We start from the raw sequence: 22,595 nt of genomic DNA, 5'->3' as shown, positions 1-22,595 counted from the left end.
TTTTTTTGTTCTGTTGCCAAAACCTTTATTCTTTGACATCTGTTCTGTCCGATTCTCATCCCTTTGAAGTTTCATGTTTTAATTTAGAAAGCTTAATCAGGAAGCCTTTAGTGGTGCTGATTTGGACCTCATTTTAAAATAGAAGCACAAACTTCAAAGGGTATAAAATATAAGTGATTGTTAATGCACATGCATTTAATATATGCCAGTCAAAAGCATAGCAGATTCACCACCGCTTACTGTAGTGACATCTCATATGGAGCTAACTAGGATATAAAAATTAAGAGAGTTGGTAGAGCACACTGCCGAAATGTCTTTGGCGCAGCTGCTGTTCTCTGGATGTGCTTGAATTCTGGTTATATAATCCTCTTTCTCGTATACATTCCATTCACAGAAGAGCAATTCTGATACTGGCACTGTGGTCTAAACTACTGAGCCTCTTGGGCTTTGCTGATCGGAAGGTCGGTGGTTCAAATCCCCACAACGGGGTGAGCTCCTGTTGCTCTGTCCCAGCTCCTGCCAACCTAGCAGTTCGAAAGCATGCCAGTGCAAGCAGATAAATAGGTACCACTGTGGTGGGAAGGTAAATGGCGTTTCCGTGCGCTCTGGCACTCGTCATTGTCCTCCGTGCACCAGTAGCAGTTTAGTCATGCTGGCCACTTGGCCCAGTAAACTGTCTGTGGACAAACTCCGGCTCCCTCTGCCATCCAGGGGTCCTTTACCTTTACCTTTTTACCTTACTTACTTGGAACACACAAAATCATTGTAATATAAGAACAGTGCTTTTTTCTGGGGGGACGCAGGGGTACACATACTCCTAAACATTTTGTGAATCTAAGTTTGGTCTCATTGAGGGGCAGTATTTCAATATGAGTGGGAAAATGAGAGAACCCCTAAACATTTTTTAAGAAAAAAGCGCTGTATAAGAATATTATATAATAGTAGAAACCTGTCAAATTAGACTGAAGGCCATTCTAGTCCAGCATCTTTTTCCTGCAGTGGTTAAACAGTTGCCTTTGGAAAGAGATTTTATAAGCAAGACAGACCTGTATCTCTATCCATATTATTCCTCAGCAACTGCTACACAGAGGCTTGCAGCCTCTGAGCTCGGAGGTAATGTATAGCCAGCATGGCTAATAGCTATAGAAAGCTTTATCCTCCATTACCATACTTTGTGCAATTACCTTTTAAAGCCATCTTACAAAACAAATTCTAGAAGACTGCTGTGTTAAAGATGTGCTTGCTTTTGTCTATCCTGAAACTCCCACTAAGCAGCTCCTTTTGGTTCTTCTGTTATGAGAGAGCGGGAGCAGAATTCTCTTCTCTGCCAACTTTCTCTACACCATGCATAAATTTATAAATCTTGATTATTTTACCTGCTAACTTAAAAGTGCCAGAATTTTAACCTTCCCTCATAATGGAATTACGTCCAGAACCTTAATCATTTTGGCTGCCCTTCCAGCAATTTAGTACCCTTTTTGAGATGTCATGACCAAAACTGTACCCAGAATTCTATGTATAAAGGCATTATGATATTGGCAGTTTTATTTTCAATTTCTTTCCCAATAGCTCCTAGCACAGAATATGCACTTTTCACAGCTTCCCCACACTGGTTTTATTATCAAATAAGAACAGAGAGACACAAAAGCCCATCATCAACTCATTAAAGCATTTTTTTTAAAAAAAATAATAATTTTCCACATAGCTTCATGCATTGGGCTGGGAAAGTCAAAAGACGCCAAAAGTTGTGACAAACAAATAAAATCTGCAAAAGTGGTCTTTCTGATCTAAATTACTAGATTAGAATTTATCAGCCATTTCTGATAGATTAGTTTTGCATTAATATGAGGTTGTATTGAACTTCATTGTTTAATTGAGGGGTGTGTTGTTGTTTTTGCTATATTTATATGTGGTGGTGGTTTTTGGCATGAGTATTTTGGTGGAAATGTTGTTTGCTAATATGAGCCACTTTGCACTCAATGTTGCTGCTGGATAAGCGGCATACAAGTAATAAATCAAAACCAAGCTTGTTGCTCCGCAACAAGATACAAAGATAGCAATCTCTTTTCTATTTGACAATGTTATCAAAGTAGTTTAAATGTTCCCCAACCATTTGTTTAACATGCTGGCATTCCCCAGTATGCTAGACTGCAATACACCTGGAGTAAAGAGAGAAGCAAGTCACTTGATTTCTGTGTACATTATAGATTTGCCGCAAGCTAAATGGAATCCGGTTCACCTGTTGTAAAAGTGCCAAAGATAGGACATCAATGTCAGTGACACTGGAACAATGTTCAATTTTAAGAGACGAGCATCAGCTGCACAAAGACTTTTTTATCCGAGCCCTTGACTGCATGAGGAGGTATGTTGTTCTTTTTCTGTTTGCCATCTTTCAAGTCTATCTGTGTGCTTGAACATATTTTAACTAAAATGTTGGGTAGGTCAGGATCAAGATGTGCATGATTTGCTCTCGGTTAATTAGCCTTTCATTATTATCCCAAGCCCAGGTTCATATCTCAAGCCTTACATAAAGCCCTTCCTCCCCACAACATGTTAAATTTATATAGGGGTGCTTTTTATAAAACCGGTAAATACTACTTAATCTGTTATACTTGATAGCTTTGTTTAATCAAAGATAAATAAAATACAGCAAATGGAATTAAGACAAATGTTAACAATCATGTTTATTTAACTAAGTCCTCACTGGTTTTTTAAAAATTAAATTACTTTGCCTTTTAAGTGTAATTATGTACAAATTAAGATGGAATTCATCAAGAATGTGAGGTACACTATTAATTTAGACATGTACTGAAAAGAACTTGTCTCAAGATGTAAGTTTTGTCTGCACTTGCTAGCTAACCATGTCTGTAATGAAATTCCATACATTGTCATCAGTTTTAAAGCAGCTGTCGAGGTGAATGCAGGAATGTACAACCATGTTTTCACTATTCGTGTTTAGGCAAGGAAACCTTTTTAAAAAAATAAATAAATCATGTTTGATAATAAATACTACTTCTGGATTCTTTTTGCCCCATTTAAATAACTCAAGTGAAAGATTAAGTAGTCTTAATCTTAGTCTTTCACAATATGCCCTTCAACAGGGACATGAATTTTGCTTTGTTTAAAAGGGCAGCAGTAATAAATGAGCAGGATTGCAGGGCAATTCAGATGTTTAGCTTATTTGAATATTGCCCATGGTGTATAGTAGTTACATACATTTCATACTTACCATTATAGTCGCTTCATCCAATCACTTCTGCAGCTTTTCAGTCATCGTGGTTAATGCATGTGCTAGCTTTCACACCTGAATGTACTTTTACTAATGATCCATTGGTTTTCTATATTTAATCATAATTTCAATTTGGCTTCCAGCTACTCTTGTTTTCAGAGTAAGCGTCCAGTCCATTTGACAGCCTTAACACTGTGGGATAGATTGGTTGTTAAAAACCTTGCAAGTCTACAGTGCAGAATGCCCAGTGGCAGACCAGGAAAATAGAGCTATTATAGTCTCATGTATGGTTTACTGGGATGTTTGAACCAGGCCAGTGTCACTGAGATCAAATGCCCTTCTCCTTTTGGGAGAGCTCTTCTGCAAATCATTAAAAGAGATACTTTTTTCTATGCTGAGTATACTTTTTTTTTTTTAATGTGCCCTGTGTTTTGGCTCATCCGTACTCTTACCCATGAATATAATTGGCAGCATTACATCTGCCCAAGAATAGATGTGATTGCACCTGATTGGAACAGTGAGCTTCTTCTCCATTCACTGGAATAGAGCATTGAGAAAAGGAGATACCTTCCATGTCTCTGAGCTCAGCTTCTGTATTTTTAGTCAAGGCTCATTCTATTCAAGGCTCTCCAAGAGATTTCATAACTGTGCTTTTGAGTTGGCCTTAAATAAATGGAGTTGTTATAGGATGTGACACTTGTGTATTTATCCTTCTATGTGATTATTTCAGTAAAGTGCTGTTTAAAAGGCTATTCGGTGGACTTCTCAAACACCCAGCCATAAAAGACTCCAGGGAGGATTTTTTAAATGTAATTTTTAAGGAATGTGGAAAAATCGGGACTTCAGCGCTTTCTTATTTTCTGCAGTTTGAGTTGTCAAGTGACAATGACTGCTGAACAGTCTGTCAACGCTCTATCTCACTCTGTAATGATTGTCAGGAAGAAATCTAAACTCTTTGAAAACAAGCACTCTGAAACATATCAGCTCTTGACATGGCAAACATTAGGGGTCCTTACTGGTATTAAGACCAACCAACAGTGGTATTTAAATAGTAACAAAAGTACCAATAGAGTTCATTCATAAATTCATATTCAAGTGTCAGTGTTGGTCAATCCATATCTTTTGACTTTAAATTCTCCTTTCACTTCTTGAACAGGGTAGACCTTCTTAAAACTGTGGTTTTTCTACTTTCAACACCTTGAACAGTGTATTATCTGAGGTCACTATAGAGTTCACAGTTGTGATGAAAGTGTTTCTTTTTAAAGATGTGTTGAAGAACATTGTAGAGTACAAATCATAGCTGTGCTAGGTTTATTATAAGATACTTGATTCCACTAGAGAAGGACAATTGTGATATTTTTCAGATTCTTAGAATAGAGCTCTAAAGCCATTGATTTTGGAATCAAAGTTGAAGGGTAGGGTGTAAAGTTTGGCATAAATGCTGCAGTTGCAAAAAGGTATAAAACACATGAATTATCATTAGTTGAAGATATCTAGATTGCACTTAACATGTGACAGGGATAACATTTTGGAAGTCTGAACCACAAAGGCATGCAGTGAAACATTCCAATAATTGTCTCTCAGGCTTTGGAATTTTCTTCTATCGGAGGCTTGTCCAAGTTTATCTTATTTCCAGGGACAAGGAGGTACAGAGTACAATAATCAACATATTGTTTCTCATTCTAAACAACTGAGTGGGCTATCTGTCTAAAAAAAAAACAATGGTTCCCAAGTTTCTCTCTCACACACACCAAAGTTGTGAGAAATTGCTGAGCAAAAACCTCCCAGAATGTGTATATTCTCAAGCATAGTCTGATGTGGCACCAAATTGAAATTAGGAGAGTGTCTTCTTTGGACACAATGGCGATATTTGATAACTGGTATTCTCCTGTTACATATCAATTCTGAACGTTCTATTATTTCCTGTTCCCTAACAATAGCTTCTGGCTGTTTTTATAAATTAGGAGGAGACTATAAATTCTGCTCCAAAGTGACAAATGCTTTACCACTTTATTTATGACACTTATTTCTATGGCATAAGAGCCAGGCTGCTGTTAGCTTTGTGTAGAAGCTCTAGAGAAATTACATTTCAGAAATCATTTAAGGAAAAGCAAGGCATAAAAAAACTTTAAAGAGAATCTAGTGAAGGGAACATTTTCTGCCATCCCTTTCGGGGTTAGGATAGGCGTTGGATATGACTGATAGTCTAGCCCCACCCTTGCAATGTAATCAAATGTTATAATATTTGAGAGGGCAGGGGACAAATTTGGGGGTCTTTTAACCAATGGACAAACTAGGCATCTGTGTGTTCTTCAGCATAACACAATCTAGAACTTCTTTCTTGAGAAAAATATTGGAGCAATTTAAATAACAGAAAGCGAGTGAAAGAGAGAGGGACTGCTGTCATAGCAAAGTACATAGTACAGTTCAAAATATTGCATATACAACTCTGACACAGCATGTGCCATCCAATCCAGCCTCAAACTTACTTTGATAAGAACTATTATTCAGTATTTCCCCAGCATAAATCTGTTGTTGAGACCCAAGGGCTTGTCCAAACTGGAGCAAACTAGCCTGCCTCCACATGAATGGAGGGATGTCCAGTGTTGTCTGGAAGAACACTGAGGTGGGATTCACATTGTTTTCCAGTGTGTACAAGCCCTTCCTTACTTTATAAAGAAAAATTTCTCAATATTGTCCAATTTAAGTCTATTAAACATGAGTATGAAATGCTGAATATATTCATTTCCAAAGAACAGTTTCAGGTTTGTTTTGTTTGGCTGTGAATATTTCTACTCCGTAAATGTTTTCTGGACCTACTGGCAACTCACAGCGATTTGACTTATTTGTTTTGATAAGACATACCTGAATACTGCAAAGAATGTGTTCCCTTTGCCTGTGACACAGATGCTATAAACAGAGGAGATGCACAAAAAGTGTAGGTAGATAGCACTGGCTGTGTTGTTTGGAGCAGCTACTGTTGCTCCACATCCCCTTGACTGCCTTGGCAGGTAGATGAGATGTGCCTGCCTGGACCAAGCGCTGTTATGCTGATCACACTTGCTGAGCTGCTGAAGCTGTCTCTCCTCATTTCCCAGGAGAAGGAAGAGAGTTGTGCTGCTCCCACCACCTTTGTGCATTCTCTGACAGGGTTGCCAATTGACCAGTTTTATTTTTGCAAGTGGAATGTCAAATCCAGTCAACTTTGTGCCGCAATTGGTTGTAACCTTCGGCTAGAAAAAGAGAGAAATAATATGCTGATCAGTGTTTGGTCACATACTAAGGTGCACACACAATTCATTCTTCCTTTCAATCTCCATCCACAGTTCTCGTTCTCTCTCCCTCCCTCCTCCCTCCCTCTCACACACAACTCCTATAATTCATATTAATAAAAATTACATGAGCACCCCCATTTGACAGCACACCTGCATAGAAGCCAATGTGTGCCTTGTGAACATAGACACCAATAATGCATGGTAGAGAGCAAATGACACAGAGGACATGGCCATTTGGAAGGTTGCTGGTGTTCTACTTCTTCCTATGGCTGTGCACAAGGAATGTTACATTAAAGAAGGGACCAAGAAAAGCAATCTGCTTAGCCTAGAACAGATGTGTGTATATATTGTTATGTAACTTATTGATTATGGGCAGGTATGTGGAAGAATTGTGAATTTTGACATATCCCATAGGACCAGCCTAAGCCCAGGCACAAGAAAATAAACTTGGGATATGTTACACAGTAAGTGACACCCATTAGTATTTATGAGCAAATAAAATATCATATCCCTGTAGGTAGGCTTATCATTATAACTGTATGTCAAAAAACCCGATGTGTTTCTAGTTAATAACCTATGTCGAATTAAGGATCCATCATACCCTTCTGAACAGCTGCCTTTCTGGCCTGCACTCATTGAAGCCTACCTATATAGATGAAACAATGAAATAGAATATTTGTACCGCAATAAGAAAATCTGTCTGGATAATACGACACAATTATAATCTAACTTTATAAGCAAACAACAGGGGAGGGGACCTCATCTTACAGAAATGAATTGGAATGAACAGTACATAGATCTCTGAAATATGTTAAATGTAAATAATTTGAAAAATAAGATTTGGATTTGATTTGATATCCCGCTTTATCACTACCCGAAGGAGTCTCAAAGCGGCTAACATTCTCCTTTCCCTTCCTCCCCCACAACAAACACTCTGTGAGGTTAGTGGGGCTGAGAGACTTCAAAGAAGTGTGACTGGCCCAAGGTCACCCAGCAGCTGCATGTGGAGGAGCGGAGACTCGAACCCGGTTCCCCTATTGCTCTTAACCACTACACCACACTGGCTCTCTTTCTCTCTTTCTCTGATTAGGCTAATGAAGTAATTTCAGAAGACTAGTTTTCTGACTAAAGTCAATGTTTCGATCAGAGCTCCTGCTGAGGCTCATATAAGGGTCTTACATTGGCCCAGTTGAATTTTTGACTCTGTTTTTAACAACTGGCACGCATAGACCTAATGCCATATTACAAACTGCTTCTGAAACTTACCTCGTTTCAAAAGCAGTTCTAAGTGAGCCATGGTTTCTGCTGTTCAAGAAACCCAAGAAATCTAAAGCCTCCTTAGACTCCCAGACCTTTGGATTCTAACCATTCTACAATCCACTCACTCTGACGTGGAGGTTCAAACTTTCCCTCAGCTTCTTGGGTAATTGGTAGGATCATAGCTGCATAACCAAATTGTAGTTAGCAGCCTGTTCTTTGTTTAGCATTCTTGGGTGAAAGAGAAGGAGAACCGTAACAATAACCACCCCTTCTGACTTGTTATGACCTTTTCTAAAAAAAACTTAAGGAGGAAAGGTCTCCTTAGTGGGGAGATGGTACAAACATTTTTAAACACCAAGAGGTGGGAGGGTGGTGTGCTGGAACTGGAGTTTTTTTGTGGGGGGTTAGGTTATTAACTGGTTCTGCTGTTAGCTCCTTCCCACCCCACCCACAGTCAATAATACAACAGTGAAAGACTGAGAATCTAGAGTTGACTCCCGCTGTCACCTACCCAAAGATGTGCCCTCTGTTTCAAGAGCAGCTTGGTGCTTGGCATGAGGACTGGTTGAGAGAAGTCATCCTGAGGCTTTTCATTTCTTCCTTAAATCCTATAATTATCATGACCTGTTCGATCTTCTGAGAGGTCGAAATTAAATATCCGCATCTCCATCTTTATTTCTCTCCTAAGCTGGTGGTGAGATGGCTTTGATTCTGAAAGTAAAACCAGAAACTTTGAAGTAACCCCCCCAGAATGGGGATTTGAGGTGGGGGGCGATGCTCTGGCTAAGAGCAAGTTCTATAAAGTCAGTAAACAATTCTAAGGATTGTTGAAGAGGCCACCCAAATGGGCGCAGTGATGATAATGACCATAGACAGGACGAAAACAACTAGATCGTCACTCAGATACATTGATCAAAAGTTCAAACCCTTCTTAAACACCAAGCTTGCTGTTTGGAGAAGCTCTTTCTTCCTTGTGGGCACTGGGACCAGCTCCCAATAATTGTGCAGCCAAGCGTTCCTTTTTAGTAGCAGATGAATAGGAAGAGACAGGCATGTCAATTTTCTTTTTCCACTTCCAGTAATACATTCCTCTTCCTTAAAAATCTTTATCCCAATGTCAACATGAAAGACAGGACAAATAAAAACACTTTTGGCTCCTGGGACTCCCCTCGCCAAAGAATACGACCCAATTGTTTGCCTTCGACCCTGTGTAAAAATAAAAAAAGGTGAGTCTGACAAGGCACCTTGGGGCTTGCTTCAGTCACTGGTGCTATTTTGGCAGTTCATCTTATTGCAAGCATGGAAGACAAGAGAAGAAAAACAAAGAACAGTTTGTTGCATTGAAGTCGCACGGCTGGCATCTGAACACCTAAACTGAGAATAGCCAATTGATGCTTATTCTGGAACAGCCAATGGTACAATTATGATTATGGATATGTTAATTGGCTGTTTTTATTGGAAAACTAATAAAAATGATTTTTAAAAAAATTCAGTCAATGAGCCCCATTTCCTTGGGAAAGTGGGAGAGTCAAATGTCTGCTTAATATATCCCACTATATTGGTGTTCTTTCCAATGACACCAAACTCTCACTCTCAGAACAACAGACAATGTGTAGCAGGCATATATGGGGAGCTGAAAGAAACAATACCGTTCGCATCAAACCTGGATAAAGTGAGGTTAGTTTCAACTATGCTTGATTAAAACAAACAGTGATTTATGAAGCTGGCTTGATATAGTAAACCACAGCTAAAACTAAACACAGCTTCCATTTTTTACATAATAGCAAACTAAAGTTGTTTGGAAGTGCTCACTTCCGTTTTCAGTCTCCTAATGGCTGCACTGGATAAGTTGAGGGGAGAGGGAGCAGACCTATGCATGTTCCACTAAACGATAGTTCTGTGTTACATCCAAACCAGGCTACTGAAGCCACACCAGGTAGCATGAAAGGTAGTGGCCACATGACATCTACTTGATAAACAGTTTGCATTGCAGTTCAAAACAGGCTAGAATCTGGTGTCAGGAATTTGAATTTTCACTGTATTGAAAGGTATTGTCTTAGTTGGCTGCTCTCCTGTCCCTTGCAACCTGACTAGTTATAGTTTGAGTTTTTGAAAGTGCTTCAAATAAAGTAACAGTAGCTTTCTGTGCTGAGATTTAGAATACCAAGCAGTTTATAAATGTCTGTTTTGATGTGCCTCAATTTTTCTATTAATAATCATGACAAGCAGTAAAATCTTAAAGGAGCTGAATTTCTAAATACACTGCAGAATTTCCACTCAAGTATCCTTGGTTTTGCATTGGGTATTCTTTTCACGATTTTCTGTCATCTTTGAAGAGTTATAAAGATTCAGAAATTAATGTCAGATTAGTATTCCATCAGAAATACTTATTTGTACAAGGGCTTCTGCTATTCCATCTCATCCATTGAACCAGCTTTGATCTTGGTCCCTGATTTTAATGACTTTCGTCCACAAGTTATATAATAAGCAGCCGTGTTCTCCTTTTGCTACCTTAATTTCCACTGGTCTAACAGGTAAATGAAAGAACCTGTTATCACTTGTATATATATATACATGCATTAAAACATATACCCTTCCATTGGGCATCTATTGAACCAAAGTATTGTTGTTAAAAAAACAGCCATGCATACCTGGAATATAGCAGTGACAAAGCAGTAAAGACCTCATTCATCTGATTTTATCATGTACAGAAATATCTAGGTGGGATTCGTCTCTTCTGTCAAGACAGGGCTTAGCTGCTGCTGATGTGTAAAATACGATGACAGACATTTTACTCTAAGTGAACTGAATATTTCAGTCATACTCAGTTATATCCGTATTAAATCCCATTGATTCCTGTGGGAGATATATATAGACACACACATACTTCCACTGTCACTCAAACACAGTCATACCAGGCGAAGCATATAATAGCATGATTATAAGGGTATGTGGTAAAGTATATCCTCATAATACTAACACTAATTATGTTAGGTTTATTAATGGTGTTGTATTGACATGTACTGTGGCATCAGCATATTATCAGATCATTTACTTAATGCTTATATGTTTTGTCATTTTAGAATTTAATGTTACAAGCGATTCAACCAAAATTATTTGGCTGGTGGCCCAAATTAAGATGAGGAATCTAGACCTGCTGCCTTCCCACCAAATCTTCAATTTCTGTCCTCCCTTCAGTTCTGGCCCACGTTGTCCCAAACTGCAGAATTCTCTTGGCTATCCTGGCCTCATTTTCTCAGCCTAATGCATACTCTGTCATTCCCCGTCTACTTCTTTCATCATTTGTTACTTCAGATCGCTTTTTTGTATGCCATCATACACGTGGCCCATCTTCCACTCAGCTTCCCAGTCCTCAGCCTTCATTCCTCAACTGCACTCCTGCATCTCGCCTCTCTCGTCTGCTTTCTGGCAACAGCACAAAATGCCTCCAGTCCCACTTTCTGACTGGCAAAGATTTGTGTCAACTTCCTGTTCCTTTGCTTTCCACTTTAGGCACTAGGAGTTTAGTGGGGAGGGGGAAAGTCCTAAGGAGATTGTTTCCTCCCCAACCCCTTCCCATAATGTAGGGTTGCCATATTTTGAAGAACAAAAAAGAGGACCCCCTCTCCCCAAACAAAGCTGTCTCTCACGACCCTCATGCCCTCTGCTTTCCTACCCCAGCCATATCGCCTCTTGCAAAGGGAGACCTTGCGCACTCACCTCACCTGCCACAGCTTGGAAGAGGCATGACCCGTCCTTTGCCACTTGCTTGCAGTACAACCCCTGAGATCGCAGGCAGGCGTCCATGGAGAAATCTGCCGGGGCCTCCGCGCCGGAGCCTGGGGAGCTCTGCTCCTCGCCACCTGGCTTCTCTGCAGCACCCTCCATATTTATTTATGGCTCCAGGATTGCAAGGAAATTCCCCACCTTCAACCCCACATGCTTCAGAAGAAAGTGGGAGAGATGCAGTGAAAGCCCCTTGTTCTGGGGGCGGCTGGCAGCACAGCGCAGCAGGAACCAGACTCGCATTCACGGGTCACCCATGTGGCTTCTGTGAGATGCCCCACTTGCCCACTTGTGGCTTCTGTGAGATGCCCACGCCTGCCGCTTCTTGCTCAGCTTTTCCGCTGAAGTTTCCTGGCTTCAAGCCCTGTGCGGAGAACTTGCACGCTCCTCCTGCTGCCCCGCTTGGGAAGGCGGCTCTCGCCCGCTCCCTTTACGCATCACTGGGCTCCAGAAGCAGAAACAAGAGAGCCAAACTCTCTCTCTCTCTGGCTTCTGCCTGCTCTCACCTCTCTAGCTACCTATGAGTTGAGGGAAAGGACCCCACCCATTTGCTATCTCAAAAAGAGCCACCAGAAAGCCTCATAACAATATCCTTCTTACATTCTTCATCAGCCAAGTTGCTTGGCTAGCAAGTTCAGTGTCCTTTATTTGGCAGCACATCTTGCAAAACTCAGTATTGTGTGCAGATTAATTGCTGTGGTCATGAATAAATCTGACCAGTATTGAAAACTGCAGTACATTCATTTAGTGACACAGGAGGATATTCACTGGCAGTTCCAGATACTTTCTGCTAGGAAGTTAAGACTGATATTATAAATACAATCTGCAGAACTATTTGGCATTACATAATTCAGCCATTCCCAAGCTGTGCTGACTAGGGCTGAAGGGATTTTTGTACAAAACATCTGGAGGGCACCAAGTTTGGAAAGACTGACCTAATTTCATGTTTTGCAATGGCGGTGTAAGTGGGATGGCTGGTTTTCTATTTTTTCTCATTTAAAGCCATTACAGCTTAATAAAGATAATTAGTCACTTTATGTGCAATGTGTTAGAAAATACAAGTAGGACCTACAATAAGATGTTTCATAGTTTTCCTCACACCCTAAGAGAGGAGCTCCTGTTTGGGGTTGCAGCCAGTCATGCTCTCCTCCAGGACACTGTAAAGAGCTCAAGCAGACCAAATTCACTTGCCCACTGAAGTTTTACATTTGTCTTTTTGAATACGCAACTTCCCCTGGCTCCTAGAGGCAGTGGCGTAGCGTGGGTTGTCAGCACCCGGGGCAAGGCAAGTAATTTGTGCCCCCTAACCCGTGGATTTGCGCCCCCTAACCCTAACCCCCAGATGTTGCGCCCGGTGCGGCCGGCCCCCCCTGCACCCCCCACGCTACGCCACTGCCTAGAGGTCACCTCTAGCACACCATTTTAGATTTTAAAAACATTTTGTTGCTTCTGCATGCCTTGGGGCTTGCCTAAGGAGGCAGAAGCCTCCCTCCTGTTTCTCAGCAACTCTGTTTTGGCTCCAATCCTGGTGGCACTGAGTAGTAGAACAGTAATAGAAATGAGAATAGTAATGCAGGCAAGGTAAATGAAAGAAATAAGAATCACAGAATCAAAGAATTGCAGAGTCGGAAGGGACCACAAGGGTTATCTAGTCCAACACCCTGAAATGCAGGAATATTTTGCCCAACATGGGGCTTGAACCCACAACCCTGAGATTAAGTTTCATCCTCTACCAATTGAGCTAATCCTTCGTTTTCCCATTGCCTTACCCACAATCTAAGCTGGGAAGTAGGAAGGACAAACTGAACATTTTTCTCACCCTTCAAAATCACCACCTTAATTTTATCAGCAAGGTCTTTCTTTGCTGAGTAGCATGCAAGAATCTGTGGCACTGACTCTGCAGGGAAGGTTGCCCTAAGTATGGTATCTTCTTGAAAATGTTGAGATCTGTATATGGTTACAAGAGGGCTCTTTGTTCCTGCAGACAGGCAGCACTCTGGGTCACAACAGGGAACTGGAGAATGGTGTGCATCCTCTCTTATCTTTGCACTGTTCTACTTGAGCTATACTGCCTTATTCGGGAGAGAGAGATAGATCTAGGTGGAAATATAGGATGCCCAGTCCCTGACTCCTACAGTTTAAAAAATGATCAGACAGCCAATGACAGGAAAGAACCTGAGACTTTGGAGAGCCACTGTTGCTGTGTACACACTATAATTTAAAGCACATTCTTTCTCTCAAAGCATTCTGGGCACTGTCATTTGTAATGCTTTTCTGGGAATTGTGAGGAGTAAATGCTCTCTCTTTCTGTTTGTGTGCAGTTAAAAAGGTAACATCATTTAGAGCAAATATTCAGATAATTCCTAGAACTTCACTATCCCACATTATGGTTAAGTGGCTTGATGACAGAGTTAGGCATCATTTTCATAAACAGACTCAGGGATTTAAAACAACAACAACTGCTCCCTAGCTTTGCCTCAGTATTGATTTTGCAAATAAATTTACATTTGCTTGATTGCTTTTAACATTAATTTAAAGTTCTTGAAATAACTCCATTGCAGAAAGTGCTTATGGAGAACTAACTCCAGGTTTGAGGAACCCCCATGGAAAGTGCCCTGGGAAGAGGCCCATCTCCTTTGAGCAGCAGTGCTCCAAACAATGCCAGGTAGATGACTCTAGCATTCGTTTAAGTTTCCCACAATGCCCTAGTGATACCACACCAGAGGCATTGTGGGAAATTGGGTAGTGACCCAACTGCTGGGATTGTCAGGCCTCAGGGATATGGATTGAAAGGGAGTCCTAAGGCACACAGCAGCAGTGGGCCCTACTGGTGTGCTTGGGCCACCAAAGGATGCCAAGGGCTGGCAGTTGTCAAGGAATCTTGATAAAGCAGAGACTAAATAGAGGAAAGCCAGGTCATCAGAAGCTGAAAAGTGGAAACCCTTTTGGTGGCTATGACTGGGGTATGGATCTCCAGTGAGAAAACAAAGCACCATAAATGTGAAAGTTCACCCTCCATTTCAAGGCTGGAAGATGCTCTGCATGCATCATTGCATCAGAGCTCTGTGGAGCTTTCCACTGTTCCTCAATGTTTTGAAACCATGCATTTCCCCACTGATTCCACTTCATAGCATTTCAGGCTTGCTCTGTTCCCTTGCATGGGGCTTCCATTAAGAGCTCCCAACCCATGGCTTCATCTTGAATGTGCTAAGAAGTATCTGTGAGGGTTAATTCCCTGCTGGAGGCTTGCTTTTTTCATTCATTTAGAACACCTTTAAATATGTGCGATATTTCCTTATTTGGTATGCAGACTAGCCAAACTAGCTTTATTTAGCATATATATTGTGGCCATCTTTGTTGTTGGAATACCTGAGTGTTGCCTTATTCTCCTATTAAATGCTATTTTATTTGTTCCTAACTTCCCCTGTTTAACAGCAGACAAACCCAGGGAGCACTGAATGAGTCGGATGATCCCGAGACAGGCTGTCTAACTGATAACAAGCCAACTTCTCGTCACTTCTATCCTGTCGCCTTGCTCCTTGTCAGCTCGCATTTGCTGGTTGTGTGGCTTATTTTAAGTCTTGCTTTATTATTAGCCAAATATCAGTAAATTTCACTTCTGTCCATTTCTTTTCTATGAACAGCAACAGCTTAAGATTAAAAATTGTGCTGTATGATTTCTACATTTTCAGACCCACAAATTTGACCTCAAGAAGGCAATGTCTTGAACTGTAAGAGATTTTATTTCTATTTCCAGAAATCAAGAAAGCATACTATGCATCAGGTGATTTAATCTGCTTTCTATTCCGAGCAAATCTTTTCACACATTAAGAATGGCCATTATATTAGTGTTTCTTGATCAGATGAGATTTTGCCATTAAATCTCTCCTCCCCTCCCCCCCCCCACTGCCCGCTTTTTACAAAACTCGTACTTAGGACCAATTCAACTCCTTATGGAGTGATTTTACTGTCTCATTTTTACTTGGGGACCCATTTGCAGAAATCTTCACTTCTTTTCCAGCATGCACAGCCCCACACTTAAACATTGCCAAGGTTTAACACACCAGAAAGTATGGTTTTAGGTGACATGGGCCCTTTGCCGTTTTCACATGGGGGAGCTCACATCAGACAAAGGGTTTCCTATTTGGAAATGCAGTGGTAAAATTCACATTGCAAAGACAGTCACATGTTTGTCAGTGGTGATCATCAGTCCTTAGTCAAAATATGGGGGGAGGGGGGAATTAAATCTGTACTCATAGAACTCAACCCAAGCTGAATTATTTGGACAGGTCAGTTTGAAAGATTAATTTTCCATGTGCTTTTTTTCATTGTTACTTCCTGATAGGAATTCCTATCTAGCAAATAGTTCACTCTTTTCTTTCTTGCAACTAACCCTTTTCTGTCAAGCCGTTCTATGGCACTTGATAAGTTCTGTTTTGTAACAAAATTAACCTGTTTGTAAATGTTGCTTTGGTTGCTTTTGCTTTATATTCATTTAAACAAAAGTTCTGTTTGCGTCTCGATGCACCCATGTTGGCTCTTGTGACTTTTGTACTGTGTATGAATGAGCATCATTATTTTGAAAGCAGAGAGTTGTTGGATCAGGCTATTGGAAAGCCATTTTCTATTTCCTTCATTGCAAAGCTAAACATAATGAAAATAAGACAAAGATGGAAGTTTCCTTTACAAATCTGTAGGGCCAGACTTAATTAAAAATGCCTTATTCCTAGAACCTGCACACCTAAGGCTACATGTGAACTCTGACATGTACAACAGAAGCAAAACAAAGCGAATCTGGGGAAAAAAGTTATTAAAGAATTTTTAAAAGCAAATATATTTCTAAGGGTAGAGTAAAATATATCATAAAGTATTTAATCAAACCACAGTGAGAGATAAATATATATAAATATATATATATATATAAAACCCACACTCTACTTCTAAGGGCAATAACTGTATTGGGCCTGGCCTTGGATCTAATTTTGTAAGATGTATCATCACTTGTGGAAAATATATTGTAGAACTGAATCTCCATTATTTTTACTTCAATTGTTGCTGAAACTCTGCAATGTACAAATAAAACATATTTATTTATTTATTGTTTCACGAAGTTGTCTTTTTTCCCTCCCTTTTCACCAGAGAAGGATGCCGCATAGAGAATGTACTGAAGAATATCAAATGCAGAAAGTATGCTTTCAACATGATACAGCTGATGGCTTTCCCAAAGTACTACCGGCCTCCAGAGGGAACATATGGAAAAGCTGACACCTAAGCCTTAGACACAACACAAAAAAGGCTGTGTGTGCAGGATCACACACCTGTGCTCATTAGTTAACACAAAATTGCTTTGTGCGTCTCACAGATTGGGCATACATGAGAGGGAAAATACCTAGGTTCTCCCCGCAACTGTACTGTCAATCAAAAGGAAACATCGATAAAATATGGTAGATTGAGTGTTCTGGCAACCAGCTGTTTGATAAATAAAAGCCTAATAATAATAATAATAATAATAATAATAATAATAATGTAGGTTGTATTTCATAAGCTCAAAGGTTTGGTCACTAGTCAGATAGAAGGCCAAATGTTGAGTCAGTAGGGGTCACTCTGAGCCTGGACTTGAAAGTAAATCCCACTTCTATACAAAGCAACATTGAACTGCCTAAGATACTGTCTACTGGGTTAAGGGCAAAGCTAAGGTGCTGCTCAGCTGTGGTGCATAAGACCCATGATACATTTAGAAAAGGAATGTTAATATTGGTGACCTTGCATTAGTAAATATTTGCTGCATTTCTGGATAAACTTTTGCAGTTCCAGCTACATACATCGTTAATGCAACAACAAAAAACTAAGTTCACACACTGGTCTAAGCCTTGGGCTTTAAGCCATGTAATGTATTACAGTTGCCTTGGAATCAGGATCTGGGGTTTTACCTGCCATTCTCAGTGGTGTTAAGCGACAACCTGTGTCAGTAATTACGAAACAAGGATGGCCACTGGAGTCTGTCCATAGCTGTCAACCTTCCCTTTTTTGGTGGGAAATTCCCTTATTCCAGCGCCATTTCCCGCTGCTTGTCCCCAGGACAGGTGAGGCTGCTGATCCCTTATTTTCAAATCTAAAAGTTGACAGCTATGAGTCTGTCCTCTGTGCACTCTGAAAGTACCAAGAGGGAAAGGAGATTCAACTAGTGGTTATAATAAATGTTTGTATGTAAATGACAGTGATAATAATTTATTAAAATTGTAACTTGCAGAATCAAAACGATCTGGGTAAAGAACCCGTAACCTATTGTCATACAGTTAAAGCTATATAAAAGGCTAAGGCCAAAGAACAACTCTTCAATCTGAAATGTATCACTTGTGAATGTTAATATGAAACCTAAAGCAGAGTGCCATTTTCAAATCAAATGTAAATACTACCCCAATATAAGTTTTACATTTGAATGGAAAGGGCTGGGAATTGGGGGGGGGGGGTAAATAGATAAAAACCATTTAAGAAAATTAAGATATGTTGCTATAATGATGCTCAGTGGGTTTCAGGCAGATTGTACTACTGCATTAAATCTCTGCATTTGAAACAATGAGGTCTCATTGTTTGTACATTTCCACTGTTCTACTGGCAAATAAGAGCAATGACAGCCTGGGCAGGAAGATAAGTTTTAAACAGCTGAAAGTACTAGAGAACTTCAGCAAAATGGATTGGATCCAGACTTAAATTAGATGTGTGTAACTTAAGTCCTGCTAGTTAAGTCCCGCTAAACTCATTCCCATTGATTTTAACAGCTCTAAGCATGGCTAAATCTTTATCCAACCCAGCGTTCTTACCACAGTCAAAACTTTGCAAAGGCACAAATATTGTTGTGAAAAGTGGTAGAATATCAACACACAAGCAATAAACTTTTCATTTCAGTGGGGTATAAATCCGTGTTTGTATTTTCACTATAAAACAGCTGCATATTGAAAGGTGCACTGCTGACCAGTGAATCCGTATTGTCATAAGTAAACTTGTATAATGCTTTCAGAAATGTTTGCTCTGTGAAAACTGCTTTGAGGATTTGAGAATATGGGTTCTCAGAAGCAGTATCTCTAGCAATGCTGTGTTAAAATGCCATCTGGCATCCCACTTTTGTTAATATTTATGTGATTAGTCCCACTGAATTTAATGTTTCAAACCATTTGATTACTTAAAATAATCATGAATTAATTAGGAGTGAAGACAATTCCTTGGCAATACAGTATCTTATTGTGCACGGTTGATGTCATGTAGCAAAAAAAAAACCAAAATATAAAGAATAACTAAATGTGAACATTAAAAAAATAATAATACAGTAAGTCAGTAAGCATCTGAGAATGTATTCATATTACCTACTGAAAATTTAGCTTTCTGGAATAATTCACACATGAAGGAAAAAATGTACCGTGGCTGAATTTTGTTGTAAGATGTAAATTATTCTAAAGCAATAGCGACACATACTTTAATCAGAAATAGTTCTGGCTGAAGTCCAGAAAGGATTAAGTCCAGGAAACCTTTTTCTTTTTTTTTTGGTGTGAGAAATTTTAATGGCCAGAAGTGTAATCCCCCTAGGAAGGTCACCACAGCTGAAGTGAGTGGGAGCTAGTAAAGAATGCTATTTTCCATTCATTTCAGTTTCCTCCCAGATCTTTAGTACTGATGAGCGCAGGTGGAGGCTAAAACAGCATATCTCTCTTGTGACAGTTGTGTTTGGTTAACACCTAAACCATGTTGCTGCTATAAGTAAATCAAAGTCTGGACTGATTATTTTTAGAAGTTTCATCACTGAAGTTTCAGGTGTCTTTCAAAAGAAAGGTAGCAGGTTGGCAGTTTGCCTCTGGAAAAGTATAATACTTCAGGGACTTATTCTTTAATGCTAAGTTTTGTAGAAAAATAGGAGAAATTCTGTGAACAGCAGGAAAAATCATGAATGCAGGAAAGTGCCAAATATAGTGCATTTTAACTTATGCTCCAGAACACAATGCTACTGAGTTAGCATATACAACTGGCTGACATTTTTAAATTATTTAATACTATATAGAGTTTTCTGCATGCTTAAGACCACTGGTTTCTGGAGTGCTTTACAGCCCTAATGAATGTGTGTTTACAGCACTTCCAGTGCCATTAGACTTTGCTTGACCCTTATGTATTATTTCTTTGGCTATTTTTTTAAAACCCACATTATTCATCCTAGTGTGCATTTCCAGTTGCCCAAACAATATTTTTAATATTTTAGCATACTTTAAAAGGGAAGAATGGCACATATCCATAGGTCAGCGGTTGTAGGAAAACAGTGTGCTGTCTTCAGACTATTTTTAAAGTAATGAGTTTTTTTCTCTGTCTTTTCCCTCTGTGTTTCTTTAATCTCATGGCATATGAGACACCTTTCATTCTATGCTACCAAAGTCTCAAAGAACCATGATCTGTTGTTCTCTGCATACAAATGTAGAATGCAATTTTGTAAGCTGCCTTGTAAGAAGTTGTCCTAAAAGGTATAGATTATATATGTGATTATGCTGTAATGTTCTGAGTAAAATGGAGGCCACCACAAATTATCTATTGCAGGCATAGGTAACCTTTGGCCCTCCAGATGTTTTTGACTACAATTCCCATCATCCCTGACCACTGGTCCTGTTAGGGATCATGGGAGTTGTAGGCCAAAACATCTGGAGGGCCGAAGGTTGCGTATGCCTGATCTATTGCATCCAAGAAAAGTTTGTTCACAGGTGGCCACAGGTCAGTGAACTGAACTGCAATTCCATGTCCCCCAAAAGACAATGATTTGTGTTTCCTGAAACATCACTCCTGCACAAACCCCATTTATTTGAATGAAGATTTTGCAAAAGCAGTAATCATTTGCATTACCTTTAAAGCATTTGTTTCTACTGCGAAACATTTTGGATAAAGTCCACAAGTTTTAACTGAGTTTTGGAGCACAGGCCCAAAGTATATTTGATAGCATTGCCTCTTAAGTGAATTGAGCAGCAGTCTTTTTTGTTTTTGCTTTTATGCATGCATGTACTGTACTTTCGTTTTTATCATTTTGGCTATTGGTTTAAAAACTGCAGGTAGTGTTATGTGTAAGCCATATCCATTGTATATTGTGTGTGTCTGTGTTGTGCATGTATTTTTATTTAAATAAATTTATCTTATTTTTCATAGAATTGACTTTCTGTGTTTGAATTGTTTCCATCATCATAAAACATGCAGCATGAAAGGATCAGATCCTGAGAAGTGCTATAAATATCTTCTGTCACTTGAAGTGACTTTGTAAATCTCAACAGGTCAGACAGTTAAGAAAAGCCCTTTGAAAACTAACTTGGCTTAAGGTTCCCAGCTTATGATCCATATACATATACTGTATATATTAGAGCAGGGCTAATAAATTGGTAGCTTTTGTGGAGTTATGTGTTTGTGTTACAGTAAACATTATTTTTCAATATGGATCAGATAAAGTCAATATTGCTTTGTTAGAATGAATTCACAAATAAATACATTGGCCACCTTAATGAATTAAGTCAAGTGATAAATTTGCATGTCTGGAACAGCTATTATTGGTGAAAGACAACAGAGTTTTCACATTGTCTCATATAATCTATTTCAGCAGGAGACATTCACGTTTCAACATGAAATGCATCAAGCATAATTATATACCTGAGTGACTAAAGTGAACTTTTATTTTTGTCATATTTAATTTTCATTAAATTTATAACTTTATAAAAGGTAAGTCAGTGGATACAAATACTATTAAACACCTTTCAGTGTGTTTTGTTTGATAGTTGGCATTGGTCTGTCTCGATAAGGTACCATAGCACTTCCCCCTAGCACCTCATAGACCCCAATGTCTAAATAAATTAAAAAATTTAATTGCCTAGTAGCACCTTAGAGACCAACTAAGTTTGTTCTGGGTATAAGCTTTCATGTGCATGCACACCTCTTCAGATACCCAGAACAAACTTAGTTGGTCTCGAAGAAGAAGAAGAGGAGTTTGGATTTGATATCCCGCTTTATCACTACCCGAAGGAGTCTCAAAGCGGCTAACATTCTCCTTTCCCTTCCTCCCCCACAACAAACACTCTGTAAGGCGAGTGGGGCTGAGAGACTTCAGAGAAGTGTGACTGGCCCAAGGTCACCCAGCAGCTGCATGTGGAGGAGCGGAGACGCGAACCCAGCTCACCAGATTACGAGTCTACCGCTCTTAACCACTACACCACACTGGCTCTCCAGGTGCTACTGAACAATTTTTAAATTTATTTTGACTGCGTCAGACCAACACAGCTACCTACCTGAACCCCAATGTCTGATAGTATAAAACGTACATTGCTCCTCGTAAATGATTCTCTTTGCCTCAAACAGCTTGAAACTGAACAGCTAGCAACTACTTAGATAATGAAATCTCTCTCTGTGTATTTAAGTCCTGTCGATTTCAGTGGTAACAATCTTAAATAAAACACGTCAATGAAATCAGTTTCACAGTTCGGCAAAATTATGAGTTTATATCAAACTATGGTTTTCGCTGAGAACCCCGAGTATGGTTTGTTTTCAACATGTACAGGTAACAATTACTAACACACCAGCCTTTGGAAGCCGCCTTATATTAAATCAGGCCCTGGTTCATATAATTCATACAGCAAAGGGCATATCGGGATTTGGAAATTTAACCCTCCAGGCATTGCTGGACTGCAGCTCCCTCATCCTATGCAGCTTCATCATGCAGTGCCCTGGAGCTGATGCAGAGCACTTTCATTAATAGCTTGCCATATAGTGACAGCAGCAGTGCCTTAGTTAATAAGAGGCAGTCTTGTGGGGATTCATGTGATAATCTTATCCAAAAGCAGAAACCATATACCTTTTGCCTTCAACCAGAAGCCTGCAAACCTTTTAATAATGCAGCTCCAATAAACAATGGAGAAAATATCCATATCTGTTTCTTATTACGTCCTCCCCAACCCCAAAAAACAAGTTTGAAGCCATGTGCTGCTGTGATTCAAAAGCTGCTGCAAAATCTCTTCAGTCTTACCACTGTCTTGTACTTT

General features: G+C 39.6%; 1 protein-coding gene and 1 long non-coding RNA gene across 11 annotated transcripts in view; one reads left to right on the top strand and one right to left on the bottom strand.

Annotated features, from left to right (window-relative positions):
• The window catches only part of INPP4B (inositol polyphosphate-4-phosphatase type II B), a gene marked incomplete at its 5' end in the record, with an annotated part of 265,188 nt that extends 244,468 nt beyond the window's left edge, over positions 1–20,720 (top strand). For 5 of the 9 annotated variants that reach the window (XM_083519882.1, XM_083519883.1, XM_083519880.1 and 2 more), the window contains 2 exons: positions 2,208–2,362; positions 14,986–16,347. In XM_083519882.1, the coding sequence (XP_083376008.1) occupies positions 2,208–2,362; positions 14,986–15,160 (330 nt within the window). In that variant the 3' untranslated portion in view covers positions 15,161–16,347. Of the gene's footprint in view, positions 1–2,207; positions 2,363–14,985; positions 16,348–16,689 lie in introns of those variants that run through there. The other 4 variants (XM_083519885.1, XM_083519879.1, XM_083519878.1 and 1 more) reach the window with 1 other exon arrangement.
• LOC310714662 lies at positions 1,693–11,829 on the bottom strand. 2 transcript variants are annotated; one of them, XR_014529940.1, is made up of 3 exons: positions 10,416–11,829; positions 8,276–8,970; positions 1,693–6,462 (listed from the first exon to the last, which is right to left on the bottom strand). It is a non-coding gene; the product is annotated as an uncharacterized lncRNA (long non-coding RNA). The 2 variants fall into 2 exon arrangements; XR_014529939.1 differs by having other exon boundaries at positions 8,276–11,829.
• Positions 20,721–22,595: the final 1,875 nt, after the last annotated feature.

This window comes from Podarcis liolepis (genome assembly GCF_965112155.1).
Source record: "Podarcis liolepis genome assembly, chromosome: 9".
Lineage (NCBI taxonomy): Eukaryota > Metazoa > Chordata > Lepidosauria > Squamata > Lacertidae > Podarcis > Podarcis liolepis.
This window is presented reverse-complemented; position numbering and strand designations above follow the sequence as displayed.